Source organism: Podarcis muralis, chromosome 12, assembly GCF_964188315.1.
Source record: "Podarcis muralis chromosome 12, rPodMur119.hap1.1, whole genome shotgun sequence".
Classification (NCBI taxonomy): domain Eukaryota; kingdom Metazoa; phylum Chordata; class Lepidosauria; order Squamata; family Lacertidae; genus Podarcis; species Podarcis muralis.
Genome location: NC_135666.1, coordinates 57903380 through 57929218, shown reverse-complemented (window position 1 = coordinate 57929218; position 25839 = coordinate 57903380). Strand labels below are relative to the sequence as shown.

The following is a 25839-nucleotide window of genomic DNA, read 5'->3' as shown; positions in this document are numbered from 1 at the left end:
ACAAGATAGATTGTGCCTGGGGCAGAGGAAGGGGGCGGAGGGGGCGGTCCACCTTGGGTGCCACTCAGGGGGGTGACAATATAGCCCCTGCCTCCACCCAGCTGTAGAGCAGCCGAGGGCACACGCACTCCATAAGGGCTGCCCCACCCCGGGTGCCGGAGAGGGTTCCTCCGCCACTGTGTGTAGCGATGTTGAATCATAGCAATAAGGCATGAATAAATGTAAATTGGAGGGTGGATGAGTAGATTCAGGCAGCTGTCGCACCTGCCTCCAAAAGCCAGCTTTTGCACCAACAGTGTTCTCTGGAGAACATTCAGCATAGCCCTACAGAATTGTAGCTTCGTTGAAAAACTTGTAGAGAAATAGAATAGAAAGGAAAGAATGTTTTAATATCTCATCCTTTCTTTTTGAAAAAAAATATATTTCCACAGAAAGAGGTGGTGAGTGAACACTTAAGGTGTCTCGTAGCTTATGAATAATCTTACTTTGATTTAGTATAGAGAACATGATTGAGGCCTGGTCAATCATGTGTTCTTTTAGTTTTCCACAGAAGTGCTGAAGCCCATGTGTCAGCTTACTGAATAGGATGCTTATAGAATGCACTAGCCGTATGCTTCTTCAAAATACAACATTATTAGTTTTCACAGATCATAGATCTTTGATGTTAGATTGCACAATGTTTCTTAGATGTTGGGCTCCATAATTTCTGTTCTTTAGCCGCATCAATTTAGACAACAGAACTGTAGTCACAGAGGATCTGGCTCAACGGTTTAAATAGCTTTTATATTGAAAGATGTCCCTTGTTGAGACATGATGGCATCTGCAGAAGTGACATGAGATCCTGTCCCTCCCTCAACCTTCCCATGCTTCCTAGAAGATTGAAGGGAGAGGCATGATCTTCTCTGCAAAAGGCCCTGTCAGTGAGAAAAGACCCCAACTCCATACAGCCCTGGGTTTGAAGGAGACAAGGCCTTGCCAGACTTGCGTGAAGCTTTGATGAAGGGCAGATACAGTGGAAGAAACACCTGTGTGTTTCCTGTTTCCATTGTCAGTGCTTCCTGCAAAGGAGACAAGGCGGCCACCTCTCCATTCAGTCCTCTCGGAAGCACAGAGGGTCTGGGAAAGATGTGAGGATTTTTTGTCTCTCACTTGTGAAAGGAAAGACCAGTTTCTCCCTCTGTCTCCTCTCTTAGTTAGCACACCTCTGCACAAGGCTCTCAGGCCACACCCTTCCATTCCCAAACCCTTCGCTTGCTAGATGAGTGTGGATGGAATTAGTAGTGAGCTTGGTGATAGTTGAAGACATTCAGAAATAACTTTAGTTCTCATTTTCAGATACAGTGTTGGGTCCTAAAGAGATAACAAATGAGCTGGGAGAACACACACAAAATTCTAACAAATGAGAGAATTTTCAGAGTTCTAGAAAACAGAGATCTTAGACATCTAGACAATTTAGGATTGGTACCCCAGGATTTAATCCATCGTACTATCACATAAGGAACCAAATGTACACATTGTAGACGGAAACATGCAGACTTCATGGGTGTGTCTTGTGGGAGCCAAAAAGCAGTTCAATATGTTGAAACGACAGTATTGTATGTTTTATAAAATATTGGTTTGCATTCTCTTAGCGATTCAGGTCCTCTCCGCATTGCAAAAACTCCATCACCGCCTGAAGAGGAGTCCCCTCTGCATAGCCCTGAAGCAAGTCCCAATCATACATTGGCTGCTCCTCCTTCTCCAGCACCAGCACGGCCTAAATCTCCCTCACAGGTAGCAGGAACAGAATTAAGATGAAAATACCAAAAGGGGGCAGGGGATAACCCAGCCAAAAGCAATGAAATTAGCCAGTTCTTCTAAAAGCTTGGCGTTAACAACCAGCTAATTTCCACCAGAATTACTAGAACCTAAATATTGGTGGTCCAGCTGGACCATAAAGAAGGCTGATCGCCGAAGAATTGATGCTTTTGAATTATGGTGCTGGAGAAGACTCTTGAGAGTCCCATGGACGGCAAGAAGATCAAATGCATCCATTCTTAAGGAAATCAGACCTGAGTGCTCACTGGAAGGACAGATCGTGAAGCTGAGGCTCCAGTACTTTGGCCACCTCATGAGAAGAGAAGACTCCCTGGAGAAGACACTGATGCTGGGAAAGATGGAGGGCACAAGGAGAAGGGGGCGACAGAGGACGAGATGGTTGGATAGTGTTTTCGAGGTTACCAGCATGAGGTTGACCAAACTGCGGGAGGTAGTGGAGGACAGAGGTGCCTGGCGTGCTCTGGTCCATGGGGTCACGAAGAGTCGGACACGACTAAACGACTAAACAACAACAACAAAATATTGGTGGGACGCAGGTGGCGCTGTGGGTTAAAGCCTCAGCACCTAGGACTTGCCGATCAAAAGGTCGGCGGTTCGAATCCCTGTGGCGGGGTGCGCTCCTGTCGTTCGGTCCCAGCGCCTGCCAACCTAGCAGTTCGAAAGCACCTTCGGGTGCAAGTAGATAAATAGGGACCGCTTACTAGCGGGAAGGTAAACGGTGTTCCGTGTGCGGCGCTGGCTTGCCAGAGCAGCGATGTCACGCTGGCCACGTGACCCGGAAGTGTCTGCGGACAGCACTGGCTCCCGGCCTATAGAGTGAGATGAGCGCACAACCCTAGAGTCTGGCAAGACTGGCCCGTACGGGCAGGGGTACCTTTACCTTTACCTTTAAATATTGGTGTGGAGAAGAGGGTCCAGAGGGAGCCCTTGTCTTATCACTTCCTGAAATGAGAGTTAGAAATCTGACTCCCATCACTTATCCGCCTTTGTTCTCCATTTGTCCCCCATCCTCAGCCCCCAACTGGTGTGATAGCTATGTTTGTTGAACCTTTGCTCTTCCACTTCCTTTGCTAGTCAGGGAAGAACCTTTATGATGAGACCAGAGTTCCTAGAGAACCTGATAAGGTTTCTCAAGGACAGCGCCATCTTGAGCAAGGTGCTGGTGTTGCTGCTCCAGAGAAGCCTCATGATGACACCGGCACCATTTTGGGAAAAATTGCCCTGCCCAAACAGGAAGAAAAGGAAGTTGGCATGGTTGCGCTGGCAGCAGGGATGGATGGTCAAAAGGAGAGGAGATAGTGAGATCTGCCCACCTCTTTCTTACCCCTCCATACTGCAATGTGCCAACTGACATCTGGTTACTTTGGGGGGTATTTATTCATTTTTTAAAATCAAAGGAAATCTAAAACGTTTCAATCACATTACAAAGAAAAGGACTGTTACCCCATTACAATTACTATGGTGAAGGCTGCCAACTGCATCTGGCTTCAATCCAAACAGTGGATTTACTTTGGCTATTTTTATCCGCCTGGTATAAAAGGAATATAATTTCCTTTCCTGCAGGGTAAATGTGATTTGATTTCTTTTGTCAGTGGCTCTCCGCTACTTTGGAAGAAATGTGTCAGCACAGCATGCTCATTGCAGCTGGAGAGATTCTGGCTTGAGCACGGACAACCAGCTGGAATTTATAATAATGTTCTGACCTGCGCAGATCTAGAGAGTATGCAAAATATGCTAGCATTGTTTTCCTCTCCTAGCGTCAAACATTGCCACTGACTTTGATTGGTCATTATTTTACAGTCTAGAGTCTGTCACTCTCAAGCATTAATATTTTTACAGGATTTTGATGCCTTTAGATATGCTTTAAAGAAGTAAATTGCCATGTCATGCGTTCAGTTACTTAGAGATTAGTGTATTTTTTCTACACTGAATGATCATACTGGGTGGCGTGTAGAACAGCGATGAGAATTGGTCCTCCAGATGTTGCTGGACTGCAACTCATCATTTCTGACCACTGACCACCTTGGTTAGGGATTCCAACGGCATTTGGAGGGGCCATGGGCAATTCATTCCTGATGAAGAAAATCAGGAAGCGGGATCCAACGGTGGCTTCTTATCTGTGCAAGGGCCCATTCCATGAATGCAAGGGCCTTCAATTTTGCAGGGCCTTCTGCAAATGGAACGTGGGAGGTGATTTTCATTGATTCTGCCTACGGTTCTACTTCCCAGTGGTGGGCTTGGAGCTCTCAAGTTTCAGCAGTGCCCTGTGCAATTCAAAAATTTGGTGCCCCCTTTCCCACTTGGTTTTAGGATATTTGGTGGTGTCTTAAAGTCAAAATGATGCAGGGCTGATCAGTCCCAGCCTTGAAACGTTGACAGATTTGTGTTTATTTTATCCCTGACACAAATTATCTGAATCTTTGCCATAAAGATAATGTGATTGTTTTTTTGTTTAGCTGAGGAAAGGACCTCCAGTTCCACCGCTACCTAAACTCACACCAACAAAAGAACTGCAGCAGGAGAATATCATCAGCTTATTTGATGACAATTTTGTTCCAGAAATAAATGTGACAACTCCTTCACAGGTGAGTCAGGGCCTCAAAAGCTGTTCCTTAACAGCTTCAGGACACCTCTCCCAGTTATAGTCTCTGGGATAGTCCCTGTTTATACCTACAACAATCCTGAGACTGTGAGTTAAGGAGCTAATCTGTGTATTTCTTGGCTGATGGAGAACCTGTGGCCCTCTAGATGTGATTGGGAGTGGTTGCAGAGTTGATTCCATAGCAGCTGTGTAACAGGAAAGAGAAGAGCCTCTCCAGGTGCTCAGAAAAAGTATTTGGCCTCAGGACTTAGCCACACTTACTTTTTACTCTGCTCTTTCCAGGCACAAGTCCACGCTTCAAAGCTCTGAGCATGTTATTTGTTGCTCCAGAGCTTTCCCCAGAAAAAATCTGCTCTTTAGTGCTCAACCGGAGCAAACATCAATTCTGTTTTTCCACAGACTGCTGTTTGCTCCAGTAGAGCACTAAAGAGCAGGTTTTCACAGAGAAAGCTCTGGGGCGAAAATATGGGCCACTTGGACACGGAGCTTTAAAGTGTGAAAAGATCAGGGGAAAGGCAAGTGTGGATCAGCCCACAGTCTAACGTGCTAAGTTCCTTATACTGTCAATTTTGTTTTACATAATCTTCATTATTGTGGATACTTTTCATACAAAAGCAGTTTGTAAATGCAAGCAATAAACTTGCATTTGAGGGAGAGGTGGCAATAAAGCATAGTTTGTAAAGAGGTGGTTGAGGGATTGAGGATTGGGTAATCGCTCTGTGGTATTATGGCAGTGGACAAAGCTGAATTGTAACTTTTGAATAAATGTGTTTTAATTTTAAAAAATTGTAAAGATGTGGTTGTTCAGTGTTTTCCCCTGCCCTAACAGAATGAAGTTCCTGAAGCTAAAAAAGAAGAGTCTTTGTTAGACCTAGACTTCGATCCGTTTAAACCCGATGCAGCAGCTACCGTGGTAACCCATTCACCAATGTCTCAGGTAGGCTTTCCGTATGAAATATTTGTAAAAATATGTACAGTTATGAAGCCATCCACCCCATAATCAGGGTTGTGGATGCACCACAGCTCCATGAAGGCACCAAGAAAATGTGGAATTCGGGAAATATGCGACCATGCAATCTGGCCCAAACTTATTGGCAGAGACCGGGTATGGCATGGGAGCAAGAATGATGAGGGAGCAATTGTGCTCCTCTGGATCGCATATAAACTGCGTCTTAGAATGATCTCTAAAGGAATGTGCAAACTGCATGTTCGCAGATCTTGCTGACTGTACTTCAGGACAACGTCAATTTGCCATAGCTACTTTGCAGATCTCACTATGAAGAATACCGTGTTTTTCGCTCTATAAGACGCACCAGACCATAAGACGCACCTAGTTTTTGGAGGAGGAAAACAAGGAAGAAAAAAATTCTGAATCCCAGAAGCCAGAACAGCAAGAGGGATCGCTGCGCAGCGAAAGCAGCAATCCCTCTTGCTGTTCTGGCTTCTGGGATAGCTGCGCAGCCTGCATTCGCTCCATAAGATGCACACACATTTCCCCTTACTTTTTAGGAGGCAAAAGTGAGTCTTATAGAGCATAATTGAAATGAGTGTTACTACTGTATTTTTCTCTGTCCATGTAGATGGGTCTATATTATTCCTAGTAAAAATGATCCATCTGATTTTCTACAAAATTCTTCTGTATTTAATACTCTTCTGTATTTAAACAGCTTTACCATACCAGAACTTCACATTCCTGAGACAGAATTCTCTCTCCTTTTCTTTTTTTGCTATATCCTGCTTGTTCTTTTGCCTCTGCTCCCTCCTCCTGACAAAAAAAAATTCTCCTGTTTTCCAGTATATGTCTTTAGTCTTTGACAGAGAGTTTGAAGTAAACTCCAGTGCTGATATTCCAGTTCCCCTAATAATCTTGTCTGTTATTAGAGCATTAGAACTCCTCCTCACACAGTTAGACATTCACAGGAGTTGACAGACAGATATTGATTAAAGTGCATTTGACAGCTGAGTGTTTCGTATTTTTCAAACACATTTTCATCCTTATGAAGTGCAGAGGATGGACATGATGGATGATATTTTAATATTTAAAACTCTGCACATGGAGATGGCTTTGGAAAACAGTTATCGAAATTCCTGAAGAACAAATCTGTTATCTGTAGTTTAGACAAAGTCACTAAGGCCCGCTCTCCTACATGACAATCACCGGCTCCTCCACTTCCATTGAGAAGAACCTGCCCTGAAGATCTTAAGGAGCAGACAGGCTGAGACAGGAAGAGACTGTCCTTAAGAGATCCTGGGCTCAGGCCATATAGAGGAGCTATTTACATAAGATGCATGAGCAGAGGAGTAGAAATCGAGGGCCTTGAACTTGAGAAGCCTGAACAAGTCAAAATTTATTGTACTGTATTGCCCTTTTTTGCACATCAGAAAATTGTTTGACATGATCCAAGTTGCCGTTTTGCTTGTGAGTCAGTGAAGGACTATTTTAAGAAACTGAAAATCAACTTGGGATGCTTTGTAACAAACTGCAAAGAGAAGCTTCTGTCTGATAGTACAGGTTTTTAGTACATAAAGAAAATGGAGTAGACTATTTCATAATTTATTTGTTTCATAAAGTTTTATACATCTCTTGATTGGGAAAAAAAGTGCCTCAAAGCAGTTTACAAAAAGATAAAAACAGTAAAATTGGAACAAGAATACAAAAGTTGAAATACTACTAAAAACAGATTAAAATTGCCCCAACTTTTGAAGCAGGCTTGTCTAAACAGGAATGTTTTTAGCAGTCACCAAAAAGAATACAGTGATGTATTGATCTCAGTAGCCAAAGAGGTCCCAAAGTGTAGGAGCTGCCACACTAAACAATTGATGTCTTACAAATGCAGAACGGGTCTTGCGTGGCACCTCTAGTAGTTGGCAATTCTGCCAATCAGTTACAGGATTTGCTTGTGCTTCCCTTGTGCGTCTCAACATACCTATGCAGTCCTGCAAATTTGGAAATAATCAATCAGGCCTAAATAATTTGCTGTGGCAATATATATTGATTGTAGCTCCTGGGGTGTGTCTGTGTGTTCCAGCATGTGGCAGTGGGTGCTAATTGTATTACTTTTTAGGTCAATGCTTGAAATATTTTGGCATACATCTTAAAATATAATGTTATGAACTGGCACTAAGTTCTGCAGTTGTCCTCTTGAGCGGTGACTATTCCCGTAGGGCTTCACTTCCCGCAGAATTATGCCTTTAAAAAGTAGAGTCTGAATCTGTTTTTCCTGGTGCTCTGAACTCAGTGAACCAAGCAAACAGAAATTTGTGAATTGCCTTATAAACACACTGCCCCCTCCCATAAGAGAATGCTATGCTGAACTCTATAGAGCACATGAATAACCATGCTACTGTCTAATTATGCTTTGCAGCACATAACAGGGTGTACAAATGAGGTTTTCAACACTGTCCTTCTTTCCCCTGTTCTCAGACGCTTCCCTGGGATTTATGGACGGTAAGTTGGTTTCTATATCTTTGCACGTTGTGCTTTTATTGTTGTTTATTTCTACGGCGCCATTAGTATGCAAGGTGTTTTATGTATCGGCATGAGAAGAAAGGATGGGTTTCAGCCCTGAGGAGTTTGTAGTCTAAATTTTGACAGCAGAGGGAGACAGAGGAGGGGAAATAAACGAGTAACAGGATGACTGGGTGAAAATGCAGTTATGTAAAATAAGAATGTTGTTAGATTTGGAGGTGGAAAGACCAAGGGTGACATCCTGCTCTGGTGTCCTGTTTGAACAATGGACTTTTGCTTGCACAAATAGGACTTTCCTTTTCCCCTCCATCCTGCCGCCTCCTCTGCCCGCTTGTTTGCACCCCAAATCTGCTCCAGAGGACTTGGGGGGGGGGGCTTTGGAGACGACTGAAGGGCAGGAGGAGGGGAGGGAGGAAGGAAGGGTTCTAATAAACCTGCTGATATGATGTTGGATCTTCCTGAGAGGTTTTCTGTGCCTGCATTTCTATATACCCAGAAGCTTTGAAATTGTCTTCACATAGTGGGATGAGATATCTGTAATTGGCCTATGGTAGCAAACGTGTAGTATTATTTACTAGGGAAAGGAAAGCATCCCTGCTTTAAATAAGAAACAATTTCTCCAGAATTGGTTTGGAAAGGTTAATAACTTGCACATTAATAATCTTTCCAGAAATGTGAAGGCCGGGGGGTGGGGTGGACCAAGAGAAAATCCTGTTTTTTTCTCAAACCCCCCCCCCCCCCATTTCCCCCTCTCCCCAATTTTTCAGGAACAAATAGGGGGGAACCCAGAAAAACTGAGTGGTGGGTAGAAACTGGGGCTCCCCACCATGTTGTGTGTCTTCCTCCCCTTCAACCCAGACTTTCTCTTCAGTTGCAGTAAATGCAGCGATTACTTCAACCATATTAGTGCTGTAGAATCTGAAACTCAGTCTGATTATTTTCTTGGACTTATTAAGTCTTGGCTTTGAACAATTCTGAATGAACCTTCTTTACCAAGAACACAAGGGAAATTTGTCTTAGTTCGTCTAGTGTTACAAATCACAACCATGTGGACCCATTCAAATTTAGTTGTAGTGCATGGATTTGGCTGTATAAAACTGGTCTCTTTATATGGTTAGGATGGTAATTACTGGCATGGAAAGTGGCATGAAATGTGGTGTACATTGTGGGAAGCGAAATTTCTCTCTTGAAGCTTCTCGTGAGAAAATCCTTACAACCATTTCATTTTATCCTCCAAAAAAGTCCTGGGAGGCTGAAAGATAAAGATTGGTTTGGGTTACCCAGTGAGATTTGGGATGGAATGGGGCTTGACTCAAACCAGGTGTGCTATGCTATATTAGGGTTGCCATATTTCAAAAAGTAAAAAACTAGGACACCCCAAAAGGGAACCCCCAAGATTGTTGAGGACCCTGATCACCTACAAATAGGAGCACTGGGTGCGTGGAAGCAGTTCCTATCATTGCTATGCCATATGGCAGGGGCTGGCAACCTTTTTGGATTAGTGGGCACATTTTGAATTTTGAGAGAGTGCTGGGGGTGTCACTCATAAAATGGCTACCATGCAGTGGGCATGGCATAACACAGAATGGCTGCCATGGGGAGTGTGGCATAACACAAAATCAGAAAGACTAGCTCAATCCTAGTTTTATTGATTTGGTTTTCTTCTGTACAGACAAGCAATGAACTGGTGCAGCCGGTAAGCCGAACTTCTCTCTTTCACCCGCCAAAGCTTCTCTTTAGATAGATAGCTACTGTCTCCAAATATATGTTTCTCCCACAAACATTGCAAGCTGTGCTTAAATTCCTTAATTTAGCAGTCGCATTTCATTTCTAAGCTAAAGTTGCCGTAGTAAAATACTGAATTTTGTGTTTTCTCATCAAGACCACCTTTATCTTTTTCATCTTGTTTTTTTCTTTGCTTTTCTGTCTGCCTAAAGCCTGATTCTTCAAAAAGTCTTTCCTTGTGTAACCTGGTCATGGAGGAAAACCCAAACAGTTGGTCAACAGAAGATGTTAACAAACCCCAAACTGATCTAGGCTCGCTCAACTTGGGCCTAGATGGTAGTGCAGCCAGTGAGAGCCAGGAAAGAGCTGCAGGTCTTCCTTTGCCTTTCCCTGAGGCAGAGCAAACCTCAACAGCATCATCTGTTGCACTGGCTACTACTACTTGGCCTGCTGTAGGCGAGCAAGAAGATGGTGCATCTTGGACAGCTTCCGTAGATGAAAACCAAACCACTTTCCCGGAACCCTACTTGGACACTAGTCACGTTGCAGACAGTGGAACAGATTTGGTGGAGACTAACAAGCCTTTAGTGAGCGAAACTTTGGCTGAGAGGCCTACAGTGGGAACTGATAGCTTTTTGGATGGAGACCCGTTTAATGTGGCAAAGTCAGAAGAAGAGAAGCAGGAAACAGAAGAGTCTTTGTGGGCAAATGTGGAGCCATGTGAAAAGGTAGAAACTGGAGATGTTAGCCTCAAGAAACTAGACTACACAGAGGAGTTTGAAGAGAGAGATAAAGGCTACACTGAAATAAGACATCTTGAGGCCTTAGGAGACCATGAAACCCTAAAAAGCACTGAGATAGAGTCTATCGGGGATTCAGAACATAACAATGGGCAAGGAGAGATAACTGCTGGCAGTTACCTTCAGGAATTTGGCATAGAATTTAATGGGGATGCTCTGCTTTCAGGGACAAGAGAAAGAGATGCTGAGGATGTAGTGAACTTAGGGTTGGGGTGTGAGGTGAGTGACGGTAAATCTGTAGAATATAGTGGGTCTGAACCTGAAAATGGTTTCGGTCCCTGGAATCGGGATCAAGGAAGAGAGTGTGTGGGTGGCTTGCCACTTTCTGGGAATACAGCCACCAAATGCACACAGGAAAGAGAAATGGCAGGTATTACGGGACTGGCTGACCTAGATGTCAGAGACAAATCTACTGCAGAGGTTGGAAATCTTGTGTGTGATGATGAGATATGTGGTGCAGAAGAGATTGAAGACCATAGCAGCAGCAGCCGCCCTCAAAAGAGTAATATGACGGGTGAATGTCAAGCTACCTTGATGCCCTTTGAGAAGGAGATGGTTCTGCCGCCTGGTTCTGCTGATGCAGCTGGTGCAAACCTTGATAATTCTTGGCTAGGTGATGTGGAAGATAAATTTGTAAACAGGGAAGCATTTTGTGTGGCCGAAGAACTTAATAGTCATGTTAGTTGCCCTGAAGCGTTGGAAACAGATCCCTGGCAAGCCAATTGGGATCCAACAGTTAATACTGATTCCTGGGGGTTTTCTAGCGAGACAAATGGGTTTGATGACTGGCCCTTTCCTCCCAAACAAGACACCGTGGATGGAAACGTGGAGATTTCCTGGCCAAGTTTTAATGATAAGTGGTCTACGCAAGATTTGGGAGGTATAGATAACTCCTGGGGAGCTGTGGGTGTGACACCAAGTCATCAGAATCAGGAGGCACCTTTAAAGCAAGGAACATCTGGGGAACAGGCAAATGTTAGCAGCTGTGGAACAAGCAAGGAGATAGGTAGGCCTATGTTCCTGTTCCAAATGGGAAATTCCAGAAATGCTAGCACCGAGAGCTCAACTAGTCCCAAAGACAATGAGACCAACAGCTCAGATTTATCTGAAGATGAAATTGCTAACCGGAGATATGGATTGTTGTACCAGGAAATAGAGGCTGATAAAGAAGAGGTACCTACCCCAGTGTGTAGCATAGTCTAGAAATGAGAGTTCCTTAGGTCATATATACATATATATAACCTTGTGTTTTATGGACAGTCCTTCTTTTATGTTTTCCCCCTTTGCCCTCTTTTGCTAACTTAATGGTCATACGAACATGCCAAATTTGGCAGAGTTCAACCACATAGTTCTACTGGCTGACCAGAAAGAGGTTGGCTGTTGAACACACCATCTGATTTTACCATGTCTCGTTATTTTTGAATTTTGTGTTTTCTAATATGATACATGAACCTCCAGTCTTTTCAAACTCTTTAATGTGAATCACTATTCTTTTCTTTTTCTTATTTTTTTAGCCATTTAACATAGCTTCATACTGCTTGTCAGAAGTGTCACTCTTTCCCTTCACTTTTTATATTTTTGATTTTTTTTAATTGTGCTTTTTGTAATGTGCAAGCAAGAGTTTGAAAAAACATTATTTACTCCTTTTTTTTATCTGAATGCAAGACTAACAACCATTTTGTTCTGATTTCCAATTCTGCTCAGGCATCCAGCAGCGCCTTTAATGGATTCACACAGGTAAGAAGTCACATTGTTTAAAAGAGAGCATGTCCTCTTGAGACCAGAAAGAGGACTGGAATTTGGGAGCAATGGGATGAAAGATGTATAATGTACTATTTTCAGGTTAGCAATATCATGCTCAATGGCATAAAGCTAATGCAAATGTAGATTGTAAATAGGTTGGTCATGGACCAGCTGGATGCTGAGGGGTGGTGGGAGGCACCAGTTGGGGAGCCCCCGAGGAAAGAAGGCTCAGAGCCAGGGATTGATGGTGGGACAATGAGGAGTGGTCAAAGGGAGAAGAGAGAGCAGACTGGGAGGAGATGGTGTCAGAAGCTGAAGAGGCAACAGGGTTGAGTGAGCAGGAAGAGGCTGGGACAGAGAGCAGTGCAGAAGCAGAGACTGGAGAGGAGGGGAGGCAAGAGGCAGAGTTGAGACAGGCTGCTGAAGAAGCCAGGGAGTCTCCCCCTCCTGCTGTGACCAGCTCCCTTCCCCATTGGTCTCCCAGGGCCAGGAGAAATAGGAAGAGGGTGGAGCAGAGACAGACAAGGTGATGATGTCTCAGATTGCTTGGGAAGGACCTGGTGGAGGAGGAGACATGGGGAAATGTGGGAAGACCTTTGGTCCCCACAACTGCTTCATTAGGGAATATCTACCAGGAAGAGCTGCTGTGCTCACTAGGCCTGGCCTCCTGAGCTGTTTCCTTTCTTGAATAAAGAGTTAACTTCACTGATACCATCTGAGTTATTATTGACCTGCTGTTGGCCCTCACTTCTGGCAGTTGGCTTGGGTATTTGTTTGAAAATGTGTTTGGCTAGTAGCTTCCTTTCAAACTTGCTTCCGCCTGGCATGTGGCCTGTTTTATAGTTTCAGAGCTTTGTTGGTTCTGTGCTGTTTGTATGGAGCTTGTTGTTTAACTGTATTGCATTCAGCATGAATAATTTTTATTTATGCCTCTAATTCAATGCCCTGGAATCCATTTTTCTGAACGGCAATCTAGAAATATAGTAATTACTTGATTAAATCACATTCAAATTCAGGTATTTAACATTTTCATCAGTTTTCCCACACCTTCTTTGCCTGTATGAATGTTAATTAGCATGGCTATGGTCATAAAACTGCTCGCAAAAGAAAAGCGGTTTGAAGTTTGCCATCTCGCATCAAATCCACTAAACTACCGGGTCTCATTTTTTACCAGCTAGTTAAGTTTTATAACCTACCTTTCGATCACACCATCTTCAAAGAGGCTTGCAACAGATGAAACATAAGGCCAGGCTAGCTTTCTTCTTGCTATGATGTCGTTGTGTCTTTTCATATCAGAACTTGTCTGTGAATGAAGCTGAACTTACAAATATGCATCAAAGATGAGTGCAATAATGGAAGTGAAATATACTCCTTGCATTCATATAAGGAAGTAGCTATTGAAGAAAACCCTGATACCCAGAAGAAATATAAAATCTTCAGCAGCATTTAGTATTGTCTCAGTATTAATTGAAGTTGATAACAAACAAAACTTGATTAAATCCAGCCATGGCTCTATTGAAATCAATAGCAAATGTCACGTGGGATCCTATAATGGTGGGTTTTTGACAGGGAAATAGTTTCACAAACACCCTGCAAAATGAAAAAGCAACTTGCAAATGAATAAAGTGCTCAAGGGTTGCTATGCTAATAAACAAAATATGTTTTATATGGCATCCATATTCATATCCAACATACAAAAGGAATTGAATGAAACCCATCAGGTTAATAATATAAACGTTCTGGATAGAAACAATTTTTAATGGAGTCTAATAATTTGCAAGTCCAAGAATGATACATTTGATCATAGAAACCCACTTGATTTTATATAGACTGATGAAGCAAAGGTTTTGCAGATTACAGTCCCAATTCAATCTTAGAAAGGTGGAAAGTGGAAAAATTAAAAAAAACAAATAGGCAAAACTGTGTGCTGCTTTGGGGACCTTTGGATAGAAGAGTGGCATATTAAGCAGGTATAAACCAACAAATTAATGTAAGATGATCATTTTGTCATACATAATTGGATTCTGGGACAATTTACAAGCTTATCCTTAATTTTTCTGTGTACCCTTTTCCTAACCCTATATCCTTAGGATACTTCCCTATTCTCAATGCAAGCAAGCCAGAATGTGATGGACAACTTGGTAAGTTGCTGTTTTTGTGTCGTTTGTTAAAATGGGCGTTTCAGTCCTTTTTGTTCTCCTCTGTTATTTGCGAGGCCTTCTGCTCCATTGACTTGCATTCTCTGGTTGTATGGAGTATGGAACATGAAGAACATGGGCTAACCAAGCAGACTTGGTTGCATGACTTGTGGAAAGAGTCTGGGCAGGTCCTGCTTTCGGAAGAAGCACATGGTGTGCTGGACTCTATGTGCCCAAACCAATATACTTAAAATGTGCAACAGCAGGGTTAGTAGCCATGAATAGCCTTTCCCTCCACGAACTTGTCAAATCCTCTTTTAAAGCTTGTCTCTCTGCTCAACCAATGTGGGGAGAGAACAGGTGAACAGTTAGTGTGCGTCTCCTCCTGCCTTTGGAAGAGAGCCAGACTCATGGGGAAATGAAGCGCAAGTTATTCCTTCCCGTTCTTTCTCAGACTTTTGGGGACATCTTACCGTAACGGAGGATTTCTAGTACTGTACAGTGGACGCTCGGGTTGCGAGAGTCATGATTTGGCGCTTCTGCGCATGCGCAAAGCACCGAAATCTGGAAATAACCCGTTCCGGTACTTCTGGGTTCGTTGCGATGCACAACCCAAAAACACGCAACCCAAAGCGTCTGTAACCCGAGGTATGACTGTACTGATCCTGGTCCCACAATGCCCGGCATTCTTTAATGTGTGTCATTTGTTATCTACCTTTCAAAAAACAAAACTCCCCATCACATCCTGAATTCAATAACTGAAGGCTGAGACGGAAGAAACTCCACCGTTAGCGCCCCAAGCAGAGGAAGCCCCAAGTGCCCCAGAGGTGGCTGACGCTGCTCCCGAGGCAGAAACCCAGCCTGCAGAGGCTGCTGAGCCAGCGGCTGACGCTGTGGTGAGTGACTGGTGCTTCAGGTGCCCTCACACTCGCCCAAAGAGCCTTGCCATGTGTGTACGCATCACATTTCATCCCGCCTCCTCCATTTTCACCTTTCTTGGGCTTTAGAGCTGGTTAATGCAAGAGTCCAGGTTCAACAGAAGGGGCAGTTTCCACCGGGGCCCTGGACTCGGGGAGACCAAAGTTCAAATTCCATCCTCAGTTTGGGCTCTCAGTGGATCTCCTTTTGGACAAATGACTTATAAAATGGGTGACTTGAATCCGAGAAGGTTGTGTGTGGCTAGGGGTCCCAGAGAAAGGATGCACTTTCATATCTGGGGCGTAAGATAGATAGGTGTTGTATATATTGTTTGCATTTTACATTTAAAACAATGCTCAAGGCGGCTTACAATATGGAAAGATTGACATACCGTATTTTTCGTCCCATAGGGCGCACCGGCCCATAGGACGCACCTAGTTTTTTTTTGGGGGGGGGGGAATTAAAAAAAATTATTTCCCCCCCACCAGCCACGGGGCTGGGGCGGGGGAAGCCCAAGCTTCCCCCGACCCCAGCCCCCAGAACAGGCTGCCACCCGCAAGCCTTGCGAGCCCGCGGGACCTCCCGCCGGGCGCGCAAGGCTTGCGGACATCTGCCCGAAGCACGGGGCGTGCTCCGCAGTGCGCCCCGTGCTTCGGGCTGCAGGCTGCTGCCCGCAAGCCTTGGGAGCCCGGCGGGCACTCCCGTGGGCTCCCAAGGCTTGTGGATAGCTTCCTGAAGCCTGGAGAGCGAGAGGGGTCGGTGCGCACCGACGCCTCTCGCTCTCCAGGCTTCAGCGAAAGCCTGCATTCGCCCCATAGGACGCACACACATTTCCCCTTCATTTTTGGAGGGGGAAAAGTGCGTCCTATAGGGCGAAAAATACGGTAGTTACAAACATAGCAAAGTATTCATTAAAATAAATAAAACACAACAAAGACTACATAACCAAACTGAACAATTTCCACATAAAAATAAAGTTACAAAAAATTATTATCGACAAAAATTCCCAACAAACCTTCCCCCCAAATACCCTAGTCCTTGCTGGGCAGCAGCAGCATCCGGCCCTGCCCTGGGCCAGGTGGAGAGAGGCAGGAACGGGGCCCTCAGATGTCAGGATTGATGGTGTTGGATGCCTTTGGGTTCAGATCCAGATGCTTGTCTGCATCCCCATCTGTACATCTTAAAGGTACCCCTGCCCGTACGGGCCAGTCTTGCCAGACTCTAGGGTTGTGCGCTCATCTCACTCTATAGGCCGGGAGCCAGTGCTGTCCGCAGACACTTCCGGGTCACGTGGCCAGCGTGACATCGCTGCTCTGGCAGGCCAGCGCAGCACACGGAACACCGTTTACCTTCCCGCTAGTAAGCGGTCCCTATTTATCTACTTGCACCCGAAGGTGCTTTCGAACTGCTAGGTTGGCAGGCGCTGGGACCGAACGACAGGAGCGCACCCCGCCACAGGGATTCGAACCGCCGACCTTTCGATCGGCAAGTCCTAGGTGCTGAGGCTTTAACCCACAGCGCCACCTGCATCCCTCTGTACATCTTAGGCAGTGGCTAATATGGAAGACCATACATATGATTTGAACCATTGCATGTCATGAGATTTCAGGTGTTGCATCAACCATCTGAGCACTGCAGCATGGACAACTGTGGACATTTCATATGGTGGCTGCAATGCCTCCACTTGACCTTGCTGCAAGAGGAAACCCCTGCTGTGAGGATGAATTTATGCTAGAAAGCCCCATGCGATTGTTTTTCTTGGCATTCTCTCATGACACAAGTTTCGTATGGGTGCTGCTCACACAGGGCTGGTGCACGCATAAATGTTCACGATGTAATCATTGCATCATCAGAGATGGCACACTCCCACACATAGAACAGAAAGAAAATGCATAATCAGCTGATAAAATTTTGCGGTTTTGACAGCTTCTGTGTTCACTTGTGGATCACACAGTGACTGAAATATAAGTGATATATATTTATTTAGCACCATCTAAATGTTCTAAACCACTGAGCCTAGGGCTTGCTGATCAGAATGTCAGCGGTTCGAATCCCCGCGACGGTCCCTGCTCCTGCCAACCTGGCAGTTTCAAAGCACGAAGTGCAAGTAGATAAATAGGTACCACTCCAGCAGGAAGGTAAACAGCATTTCATTGCGCTGCTCTGGTTCGTCAGAAGCAGCTTAGGCATGCTAGCCACATGACCTGGAAAAACTGTCTGCGGACAAACGTTGGCTCCCTTGACCTATAGAGCGAGATGAGCGCCGCAACCCCAGAGTCGTTTGTGACTGGACTTAACGGTCAGGGGTCCCTTTACCTTTACCTTTTTTTTTTTGTGCATAGCACTTTTCAGAAAACAGAGATACCCAGTGCTTACTCCAAGGTAGACAAAATCTAAGATAAACAGCGGAGAAAGGGGAGAAATAGAGACATGGGCAGGCAGGGGAAGAATATGTGATTATTTCAATCCCACAAACTTTTATACCCTCTAAATGTAAGTTTTCGTGTGTGCACCCCCCCCTGAAATGTGAACAGTCTAAACCTCTGGGTCAGTGGAAGCTTTTTAGGGCACCTCTGGACCAGAACTCCATAGTGTCCATCTGGTGTGTTTCATTATATCCCCAGTTGCCCCTATGGTGCTCTTTGTGTTTCCAGGAAACTAGCGCTTTCTCTCTCTGGAAAACAAAATCCAGCCTAAACCTGCCAGCCTTAAAGTGCTCGTTTGGTATAACGATTAATATCAGGGAGTAGTTTTAGTAGGTTAGAAAATAAGTACACCGTTGAAATACAGCAGTTGTACTTGTTGCTAAGTCTTAAGGCTATTCAAGTGTCTCCAGAAGTTTTAAATAGAGAACCTGAAAGGTCTCTTTGCGGGGATAGTTCAGGCTTTGATAAAATTTGGTATGTACAGAGACCACATGGTGTCCTTCAAAAGCAGCATCCCTGTGCCCTCTCCTTTCTCCTCCAGTAATATTAGTACGGCCGATGGTGTTGCTGTACTGCTTAATTTCCCACCCTGCACAAGCAGCGTGAAACGCAGTACGACTTGGATGGGGAAGCTCCCTGCATGGCGATGCATCCTATTTTGTATGGGTTAATTTCGAAGAGGAAGATGAGTTGGTGCTTTCTGTGGCAGCCACGTGCGGGTTAATGGGAAGTTGCCTTTGTTCCAAGCCAGACTAGTGGTCCATCTACCTCAGTATTGTCTACACTGCCCACCAGCAGCTTTCCAGGAACCAGTGCAATTTTTCTAGAAAAAGAGGAGCTTGAACTCACTGTGAACACCTCCCTTGTTCTCTTAGAATGGCAATGGTACCCACCTGAGAGGTGCCGGAATGGAGTTATATCCATTTCTCTCGGTTGCTGCTATGACACCTAATTCCAGTCTTAGAAAGATGCTTTTCTGTTATTCATAGGAAATAAGGGCTTCCTTGACCTGCTTACTGTAGACCATTATTCAAACATATGTGCTCATACATGCATGCGATGTTGCCACTTGTACAATAAAGCTTTTCACAGATACATTTGTGCAACTAACTCACACTTGGAAAGCAAATAAGGATAGTCTAACCTCAGCTGTGAGAGCTCCAAAAGATTTAATTATATGAAAAAGGTTATATAACACTAAAATTTTAACAGGATAATGCTGTGAGAGGTTCCCATAGCAACGAATGCAGCTTTCAGCCGCTGATTCGTCCGGCATCTGGACATGCTTGGAGTTTGTGAAGCAACTACAAGCAATGCTAGAAAATTTTTTGTTTTTTGAAATGATAAAGACTGGATAGAATATTCTGGATAGAATATGAAATCCTTTATGAGAAAATTAGCTTGTTAGCTTTTGCTGAAGTCTACAAAGCCTCATTTCCAACATGTAGTTAGAGATTTGGAATAACACGATCCAGGTTTAGATTTTGATAAGCGCTACAATTCATAAGCCATGAAATATATTTGCCATTCACACACAAGACTTTTACAGGCTCTTGTACAGCTGTACTTCAAGAGCACTGTAAATGTTGCTGACCAGCTATTTTAAGAGCTCTTCTAAAAATCCACCAAAATACAGTCTATTTTAAGTCTCATTATTTCAGTGGGGAAGTTAAAATATATACCTGACACACTCTAGTTCAATAAATAAGCAAATGACTCACTCCATTGATTACGGGATTTAATGATCATCTTCAAAGAAGCCAAGGGCTTTTCTCAGGGCTAGAAAAATAATTTGGATTCTGAATGGCTTTGCCATTCCACTGGAGTCCAGGGGGAAGCCCTAACAGTTCTCAGCATGTTAATATATTGATAACAACTCTGAGAATATTGTGAAGTGCCTTGGATCTTCCTTGCATCATCATTCTCATAATTACAAGGCTGAAATCCATGCTTCTCCTTCATCACCTGCCCCCAACCTCCATTCCTCTACTTGCCGCCTGATCTTCCAAACATGCTTGCATAACATCCTATCACTCGGTGCCATTGCCTAATACTATAAATGCTTCGGATGCACCCCACTCCATTTTCATGCAGTGCTCCGTGCTAATATTTCTGACATTGGTGCTATAAACATGTCTCTGGTTTTATGAAGGCTGCTGTGGAGGAAGGGACAAAGGAGGCACCAGAACTTGCTGAGAAAGAGTGTGAGGTATGTATGAGCAGCAGAAAGAATGGGTGGTTGTTTCTGGATAAAGGCTAGATGTTGTCCATTTACAGCACTCTCCAGCCAAAGGGAAGCGCTTTTAAGACTCGGACAGTTGATCACATGCTTTTCCTTTCTCTTGAGAAGAGGGCTTCACTTTGCCTAGCTGCACCCTTTGGTTATATCTAATCACGTTGCTTTGTGTTGGTGTCTAAGCATTTTGTATCCATATGTGATTTTATGGCCAGTGGGTGTTTGGGCTGTCATCAGTCCGAACCAGAAGAATTGTCAGGTCTGGATTGACGTCCTGTCGCTTGCTGCAGGGACCTACTGCAACTTTACAAACCATATTGTGTAGGTGCTACAGGAGATCTGTAGGAATAATCTTTGGATTTCTTTGCTCCTGTTGTAGTTACAGATGGATTCTGTAATACAAGGTCCTGATGAAGCGGAGGGTGTTGCTGTTGCTCCTGGAACCGAGGCAGGCGAAGTTGCTGCTGCTGCTGAAGGAGTTGGGGAAAGTGACATCGCTGGCACTGAAGGAAAAGCAGGGGAATCTCAGGTAGTCACCAACATACAGGTGCTTCTCTCCTCAGCTTCTTTTTGTGTGGTTTTAGGAATTCCATCATCCTGCCTACATTCCAAAACTCTAACCAATTTCATACTACTTCAATGGACACAGGTTGCTTCAAATAATTCTGACAATCGTAACTGTGATGGAGAGAATTCTTTTCAAGATCCCTCACCACCCTTCATAATGCCCAGGGTTTCCTGGGAAGGCGTGTCAATTACATAGATTTAAATCTGGAATGTGTTTCTTTGCACTGTAATTATACAGTTGCTTTGAGAGCAGTTCTAAAACTATTCTTGTAACCATTCTTGTAGTTTTAGATAACAGATTTTTAAAAATATATTATTTTTAATTTGTCTAATTTCTAAATTGTGTATTTTGATTATATAAGCCTTTGGCAAGCCTGCTAAAGCTTTTTTTTTTTTTTTTGCAATATGGGTTATATGTTGAACTGAAATTATAAAGGGGGAGATTTTTGCAACATTAGATGTCTAATTGCACAAGCATTTAGTTCTCATAATTGTGGAAGAAATATCATGCAACAAGGGCAGGTTTGTTAAGATTCAGAAATAAGAGGTGGTGCCTATTTTTCTACAGTCATGAACCAGAAAGCTTTAATGTTACTGTCATGCTTCTATAATTTTTTATATCACCTTTTTAAATAAAGTCCAATGCAGCAAACAAAAAGAAATGCAGAATATGAAAATATGAGCAAATATTGTCTGTTCACATGTCCTGTATATAGCTCATTTCCCTGGTACCTCATTCCTCTCTTACTTTCAGCCTTATAGACTATGTCAAAGGCCTTCCTCATTTACTCATCAAAAATAAACATTGCCAATTATGGGCACAATCCAGCCCAAGCGAAAGCTTTGCTTAAGTGGAAAAGAGAAAGCCATGTTACCTTTCATCGGATTTTGCTGGAGTTTTCCAGGTGCAGTTCTTTAGCAAGCTACCCAAGCCCTCTGAAAGTGGCATGAGCCGTTGGTTTTTGCCATCTTTAGTATGCTAAGTGTTACATCTCCTTGAAAGCACAGGATTTGCAAATGAATTATTGTGTTTTGTTTTTAATCATTCTAGCAGTTTTGTAAAAGAAAGGAAAAGAAAAAAACCATTTGCCCCCCACCCTATAGGGCTGGACTAATTTTTAGTGCAGATGATGTTGTTCAAACTGTTCTCCCTGGCACCTTTCCCCTCTAAGGAAAACCTCAGCAGCATCCCCTCAGTAGTAATAGAACCCGCATCAAACAACGAAGCCGATGGAGAAGATCACGAGGTTCTAGTGAACGAAGCTAAAGATGCTGCGGAAGATGTTGGCGCTCAGAGTGCTGAAGGCCCAGCTGGTGAAACTGCAGAGGCTGCAAGTGAGCCCAAAACCACCCAGTCCACATCTTCTGAGGAACAGCCTGTATCAGCAGATGACAGCATGCCCCCGGGCTTCCGCTTTAAGGTTTAATTGAGCGCTTATTTATTCCAGTTTCCTTTGACACTGCATGATGACTCAATTGTGGACCAAGATATGCAGAGGCCATTTGAACCTTCCTTATATGCAGAGGACATTAAAAAATAGAGTTATATCCAGACCCCTTTGTGGAAGTTTGACTTTCACATTCTACTAATAGGTGAGCAGGCCTGTGCCAAGTAGTTATGTTCCCAAGAGCATGTGGACCAGCTAGCCCTAACCGTTGCACAATCAGGTTTCCCAATCATGTGAAAACCTGTGTCCCTGCTGACATTCAGGGGCTGCAGCTAATTCACATGCAACTTTGGAGGAATGGCTACTTATGCAGACAATGTGCAAAATATTTGAATAGGGCTCAGGGCTTGTGAATATGGCATAAAAAGGTAAAGGTACCCCTGCCCGTACGGGCCAGTCTTGACAGACTCTAGGGTTGTGCGCCCATCTCACTCAAGAGGCCGGGGGCCAGCGCTGTCCAGAGACACTTCCGGGTCACATGGCCAGCGTGACAAGCTGCATCTGGCGAGCCAGCGCAGCACACGGAACACCGTTTACCTTCCCGCTAGTAAGCGGTCCCTATTTATCTACTTGCACCCGGGGGTGCTTTCGAACTGCTAGGTTGGCAGGCGCTGGGACCGAGCGACGGGAGCGCACCCCGCCGCAGGGATTCGAACCACCGACCTTTCGATCGGCAAGCCCTAGGTGCTGAGGCTTTAACCCACAGCGCCACCCGCGTCCCTGAATATGGCATAGTTCCCATCAAAAAAAGTTCCAACTTGTGACACAGGTTGCAGCCTTTGACTTGCTCAACTTTCATTCACCAAAATAATACAAAGAGTTTCTAGGTCCTTTAGCTGGATATACACTTGTTCATTTGTGGGCAACACCTGATGAAATGTCAAAAACCAGAGGGGTAGCTGAAGATATGCAATAGCTAGGCCTGCAGCTTCAGCACCCTTTGTAACTCCTTGTCTCTCATTATACCTAGCAAAATAAATATAAATAATGGGTATGGCTAGTATATCACATACCCTCTTCCTGTAGTTTTCAGTGGCAGGCCAAATTATGTGTCATAGCTTCCATGCAGTTTGTGATTAAGAGGCTATGATACTGATTTTCCCATGTATAAGGTGGCCCTAAACCTAGTCTTATCCAGGGGGCAGTACTAGAAATATCTAACAAACTTTACCACTTGCTTTCAGAAGAAAATATTTTCAGAATATGCCCTAACCTCCAGCATATCTCTCCTTTTTCTGCTCTACAGGTTGAAACCCTGCATGATTTTGAGGCAGCCAATAGTGATGAGCTGAACTTGCTCCGGGGAGATATTGTATTAGTAATTCAATCTGTGGCAGAAGCTGATCAGGTAACAGCAAAGGGACTTTGATTCTCTGCATTTTAAAATATCATTTTTTAAAAAATAAATCTTTATGGCTAAATATTTTGAACAAATTTTCAGCTATAAAAATGTGCCTGCCACTAGAAGTGTGCATTGTTTGGAAATGGAAATGCTGTAAGAAATAAAATCAAAGGGGGTCACGTAGGTTGCTTCCAGATTGCCTGTTTATTGAGCATACATCTTGGTGTACGTTTATTTAATTTGTTTGTGGGCATGTTTTATGATGTTGTGTCAAGTGTTATCCCACACTTATCAGTGCATGTTCCCATCACTTGCCCTATAACAAAAAAATCAATTGGGGGGGGGGGCTTGTTTTGTTCTGCAACAGCACCAAATCAACTTTAATTCCACTTTCTGAATTTGCTGGTATATGATTGAGCCCCACCTGAAAAGAGCGGTTGTCTGGAAGCGCCTTTACAGTGAATGATAGCTGCTTAAATTGATTGGAGATCTACCATAAATAATTTGCTTATTTTGGCTCAGAAATAATGTGACTAGACTGAAAAAAACACTGCCTTTCAAATGGAGGACTTTTCTCTGCCAGGCAAAACCTTTTGACGTGTTTAAGCAATACACATAAATGTGACTTTTATAATAGAGGCATTTGAAAACTGGAAATGTTTCTCTCTCTCTCCTTACAGGAAGCAGGATGGTTAACAGGGATTAAGGAATCTGACTGGCTTCAATACAAGGATGTAGCTACTTATAAAGGACTCTTCCCTGAAAACTTCACCCGTTGTTTGGAGTAGTTCTCAGCTCAGGCATAATATACGTGGTAGGAAGCTCGGTCCTTGCATTCTGAATTTCTCCAATACACAGGAGCCCACCTTTATAGTCGAGCTGTCATGGTTTACAGACTGGTGCCAGACAAAAACTTGGTGACACATATCAAATGAGCATGACTGCAAGAAGTTAAAGCTAGCATATTCTGAAACAGTATGTGGAAAAAAATGTCCTTATTTGTTCACTTTTACGTGGCAACAGGTTTGTTTGTACTTTGTCAGAGCTATGGTGATCCTGTAACTTGATCCTTTCCCATGCAAATCTTGATTAGCCTCCTCAATACCAGAACCTTAACTTCTCTGCACTAATTGTATTGTATTGAGTTGCTGCACTGCAGAAGACTTGATTAGTAAGTAATCCTGTAGTACTGAGGTCAAGCTATTTTAATTTGAGTGTGTTTTTAAAAAAAACCTGCAAAGTTTTTCAATGTTATTTTCAAACGTACATACATACATACATACAGACACATGAAGATGCATTGTATGTGTATATAGAGCATAAGAATCATAGGTGGCCAACTAGAAGCATATGTGCCAGAGTGACATTGACAGCAGGAAGGAATTGAGGTAAAGATGGACAGGAATTGGAGGATGCACACATCTGGTTATGACAGTAAGGCTACGCACACCTGCTTGCTGCCTAGGTTAGACTAGAAGGAAATGCCACAATGGGTATGAGTTGCTTATGTACTATAATGTGCCCTAAAGCAATACTGTCGTACTTTGGCCTTGATTTATGGCATGTTCCCCAAAGGGTTGACCACCACTGATTATATGCATTTGCACATATCTTACCCAGCATTGTAGTTCCTTGATGTAGTATTTGTTCATACAGGCATTTGCTCCGATTGTCTGGCATTACAGTAAAAAAATATATGTTCCAACTGGAAACTAGCTGCTCCATTGCCAAAATATTAAGACAGTAATAAGTGCATTTGTAATGCAAAATCATCATTCCAAAATGACAAAAATGTTATCAAACTCAAACCTGCTAAAACACCAGGGAAGGCATGGCTCAATCGCCTATATATTACCACCTGCTATACCTAGGGATAAGATAATTATGATAAAGGGTGTTATAATGCTAATTTTCTTACTTTAAAAATTGAATGGGTTGTATGACTAAATAAGATGCTAATCTAAGGAAAAGATAAACACAATATTTTTCACTATATGTATTTATGCAGCACACCTTCAACAATCCCTTGAAAGTTTAAAAAAATGTATTCTGTATCAATAAGTCATATGTAACTATTATGTTTTCCAGTGTTGTGTCATTCAAAATAAACCTTTGATCAGCTCCAGAAGCAGCTCAGTTGCTTCTCATCACTTGTACTTTTTCATTTGCTTGTGTGTATTAACTATCCTCCCAGTGCCGCCATTATGCATCTTGACGAAAACAAAGGAAGTGGCTACACAACTAGTACTTGCTCTGCAGACAAAAATCTATAATCAGAGGCACAGGGAATGTGGCATGAAGCCTTTGAATGTGAGGTTTAGTAAGCAGGAATGACCAAGTCACTGTCCCATTATTCATTTGGCACAACCATGACTGTCTTTGCAGCCTTGTGATTTATCTACCTTGCTTGTTTATCAAGTCTCACTTCTGCAAGAGTTCTGCATCATGGCATCTACACACTTAATATGTAATGGCTACCTTATCTGAATGCCATGGGTGTTGCTCTGCTATAGTTGTATTCTGGGCTACTTCCAGAACATGGGGTAAGAAAATCACAAGAGCAGCTCCTACTGAAAATTAAACAGACTTTGGCAATACATCCCCCCC

General features: G+C 43.5%; 2 protein-coding genes across 5 annotated transcripts in view; both read left to right on the top strand.

The window, feature by feature from the left end:
• Positions 1–25379, top strand: part of LOC114606997 (amphiphysin) — an 87556-nt gene extending 62177 nt beyond the window's left edge. For 2 of the 4 annotated variants that reach the window (XM_028749680.2, XM_028749682.2), the window contains 13 exons: positions 1632–1773; positions 4275–4403; positions 5250–5357; positions 7845–7868; positions 9562–9585; positions 12119–12151; positions 14248–14298; positions 15060–15191; positions 19792–19848; positions 20255–20422; positions 21615–21863; positions 23137–23238; positions 23913–25379. In XM_028749680.2, coding sequence (XP_028605513.2) covers positions 1632–1773; positions 4275–4403; positions 5250–5357; positions 7845–7868; positions 9562–9585; positions 12119–12151; positions 14248–14298; positions 15060–15191; positions 19792–19848; positions 20255–20422; positions 21615–21863; positions 23137–23238; positions 23913–24020 — 1327 coding nt within the window. In that variant the 3' untranslated portion in view covers positions 24021–25379. The remainder of the gene's footprint in view (positions 1–1631; positions 1774–4274; positions 4404–5249; positions 5358–7844; positions 7869–9561; positions 9586–12118; positions 12152–14247; positions 14299–15059; positions 15192–19791; positions 19849–20254; positions 20423–21614; positions 21864–23136; positions 23239–23912) is intronic. The other 2 variants (XM_028749681.2, XM_028749683.2) reach the window with 1 other exon arrangement.
• On the top strand, positions 9597–12109 carry LOC144324957 (uncharacterized). Its single transcript, XM_077916523.1, has one exon. It carries the CDS (start codon positions 9866–9868, stop codon positions 11615–11617), a length of 1752 nt encoding a protein of 583 aa, XP_077772649.1. The 5' UTR covers positions 9597–9865; the 3' UTR covers positions 11618–12109.
• Positions 25380–25839: the final 460 nt, after the last annotated feature.

Bases quoted from the DNA above. Each gene is read 5' to 3' on its own strand.
- LOC144324957 (XM_077916523.1), top strand. From the start codon at position 9,866: ATGGAGGAAAACCCAAACAGTTGGTCAACAGAAGATGTTAACAAACCC.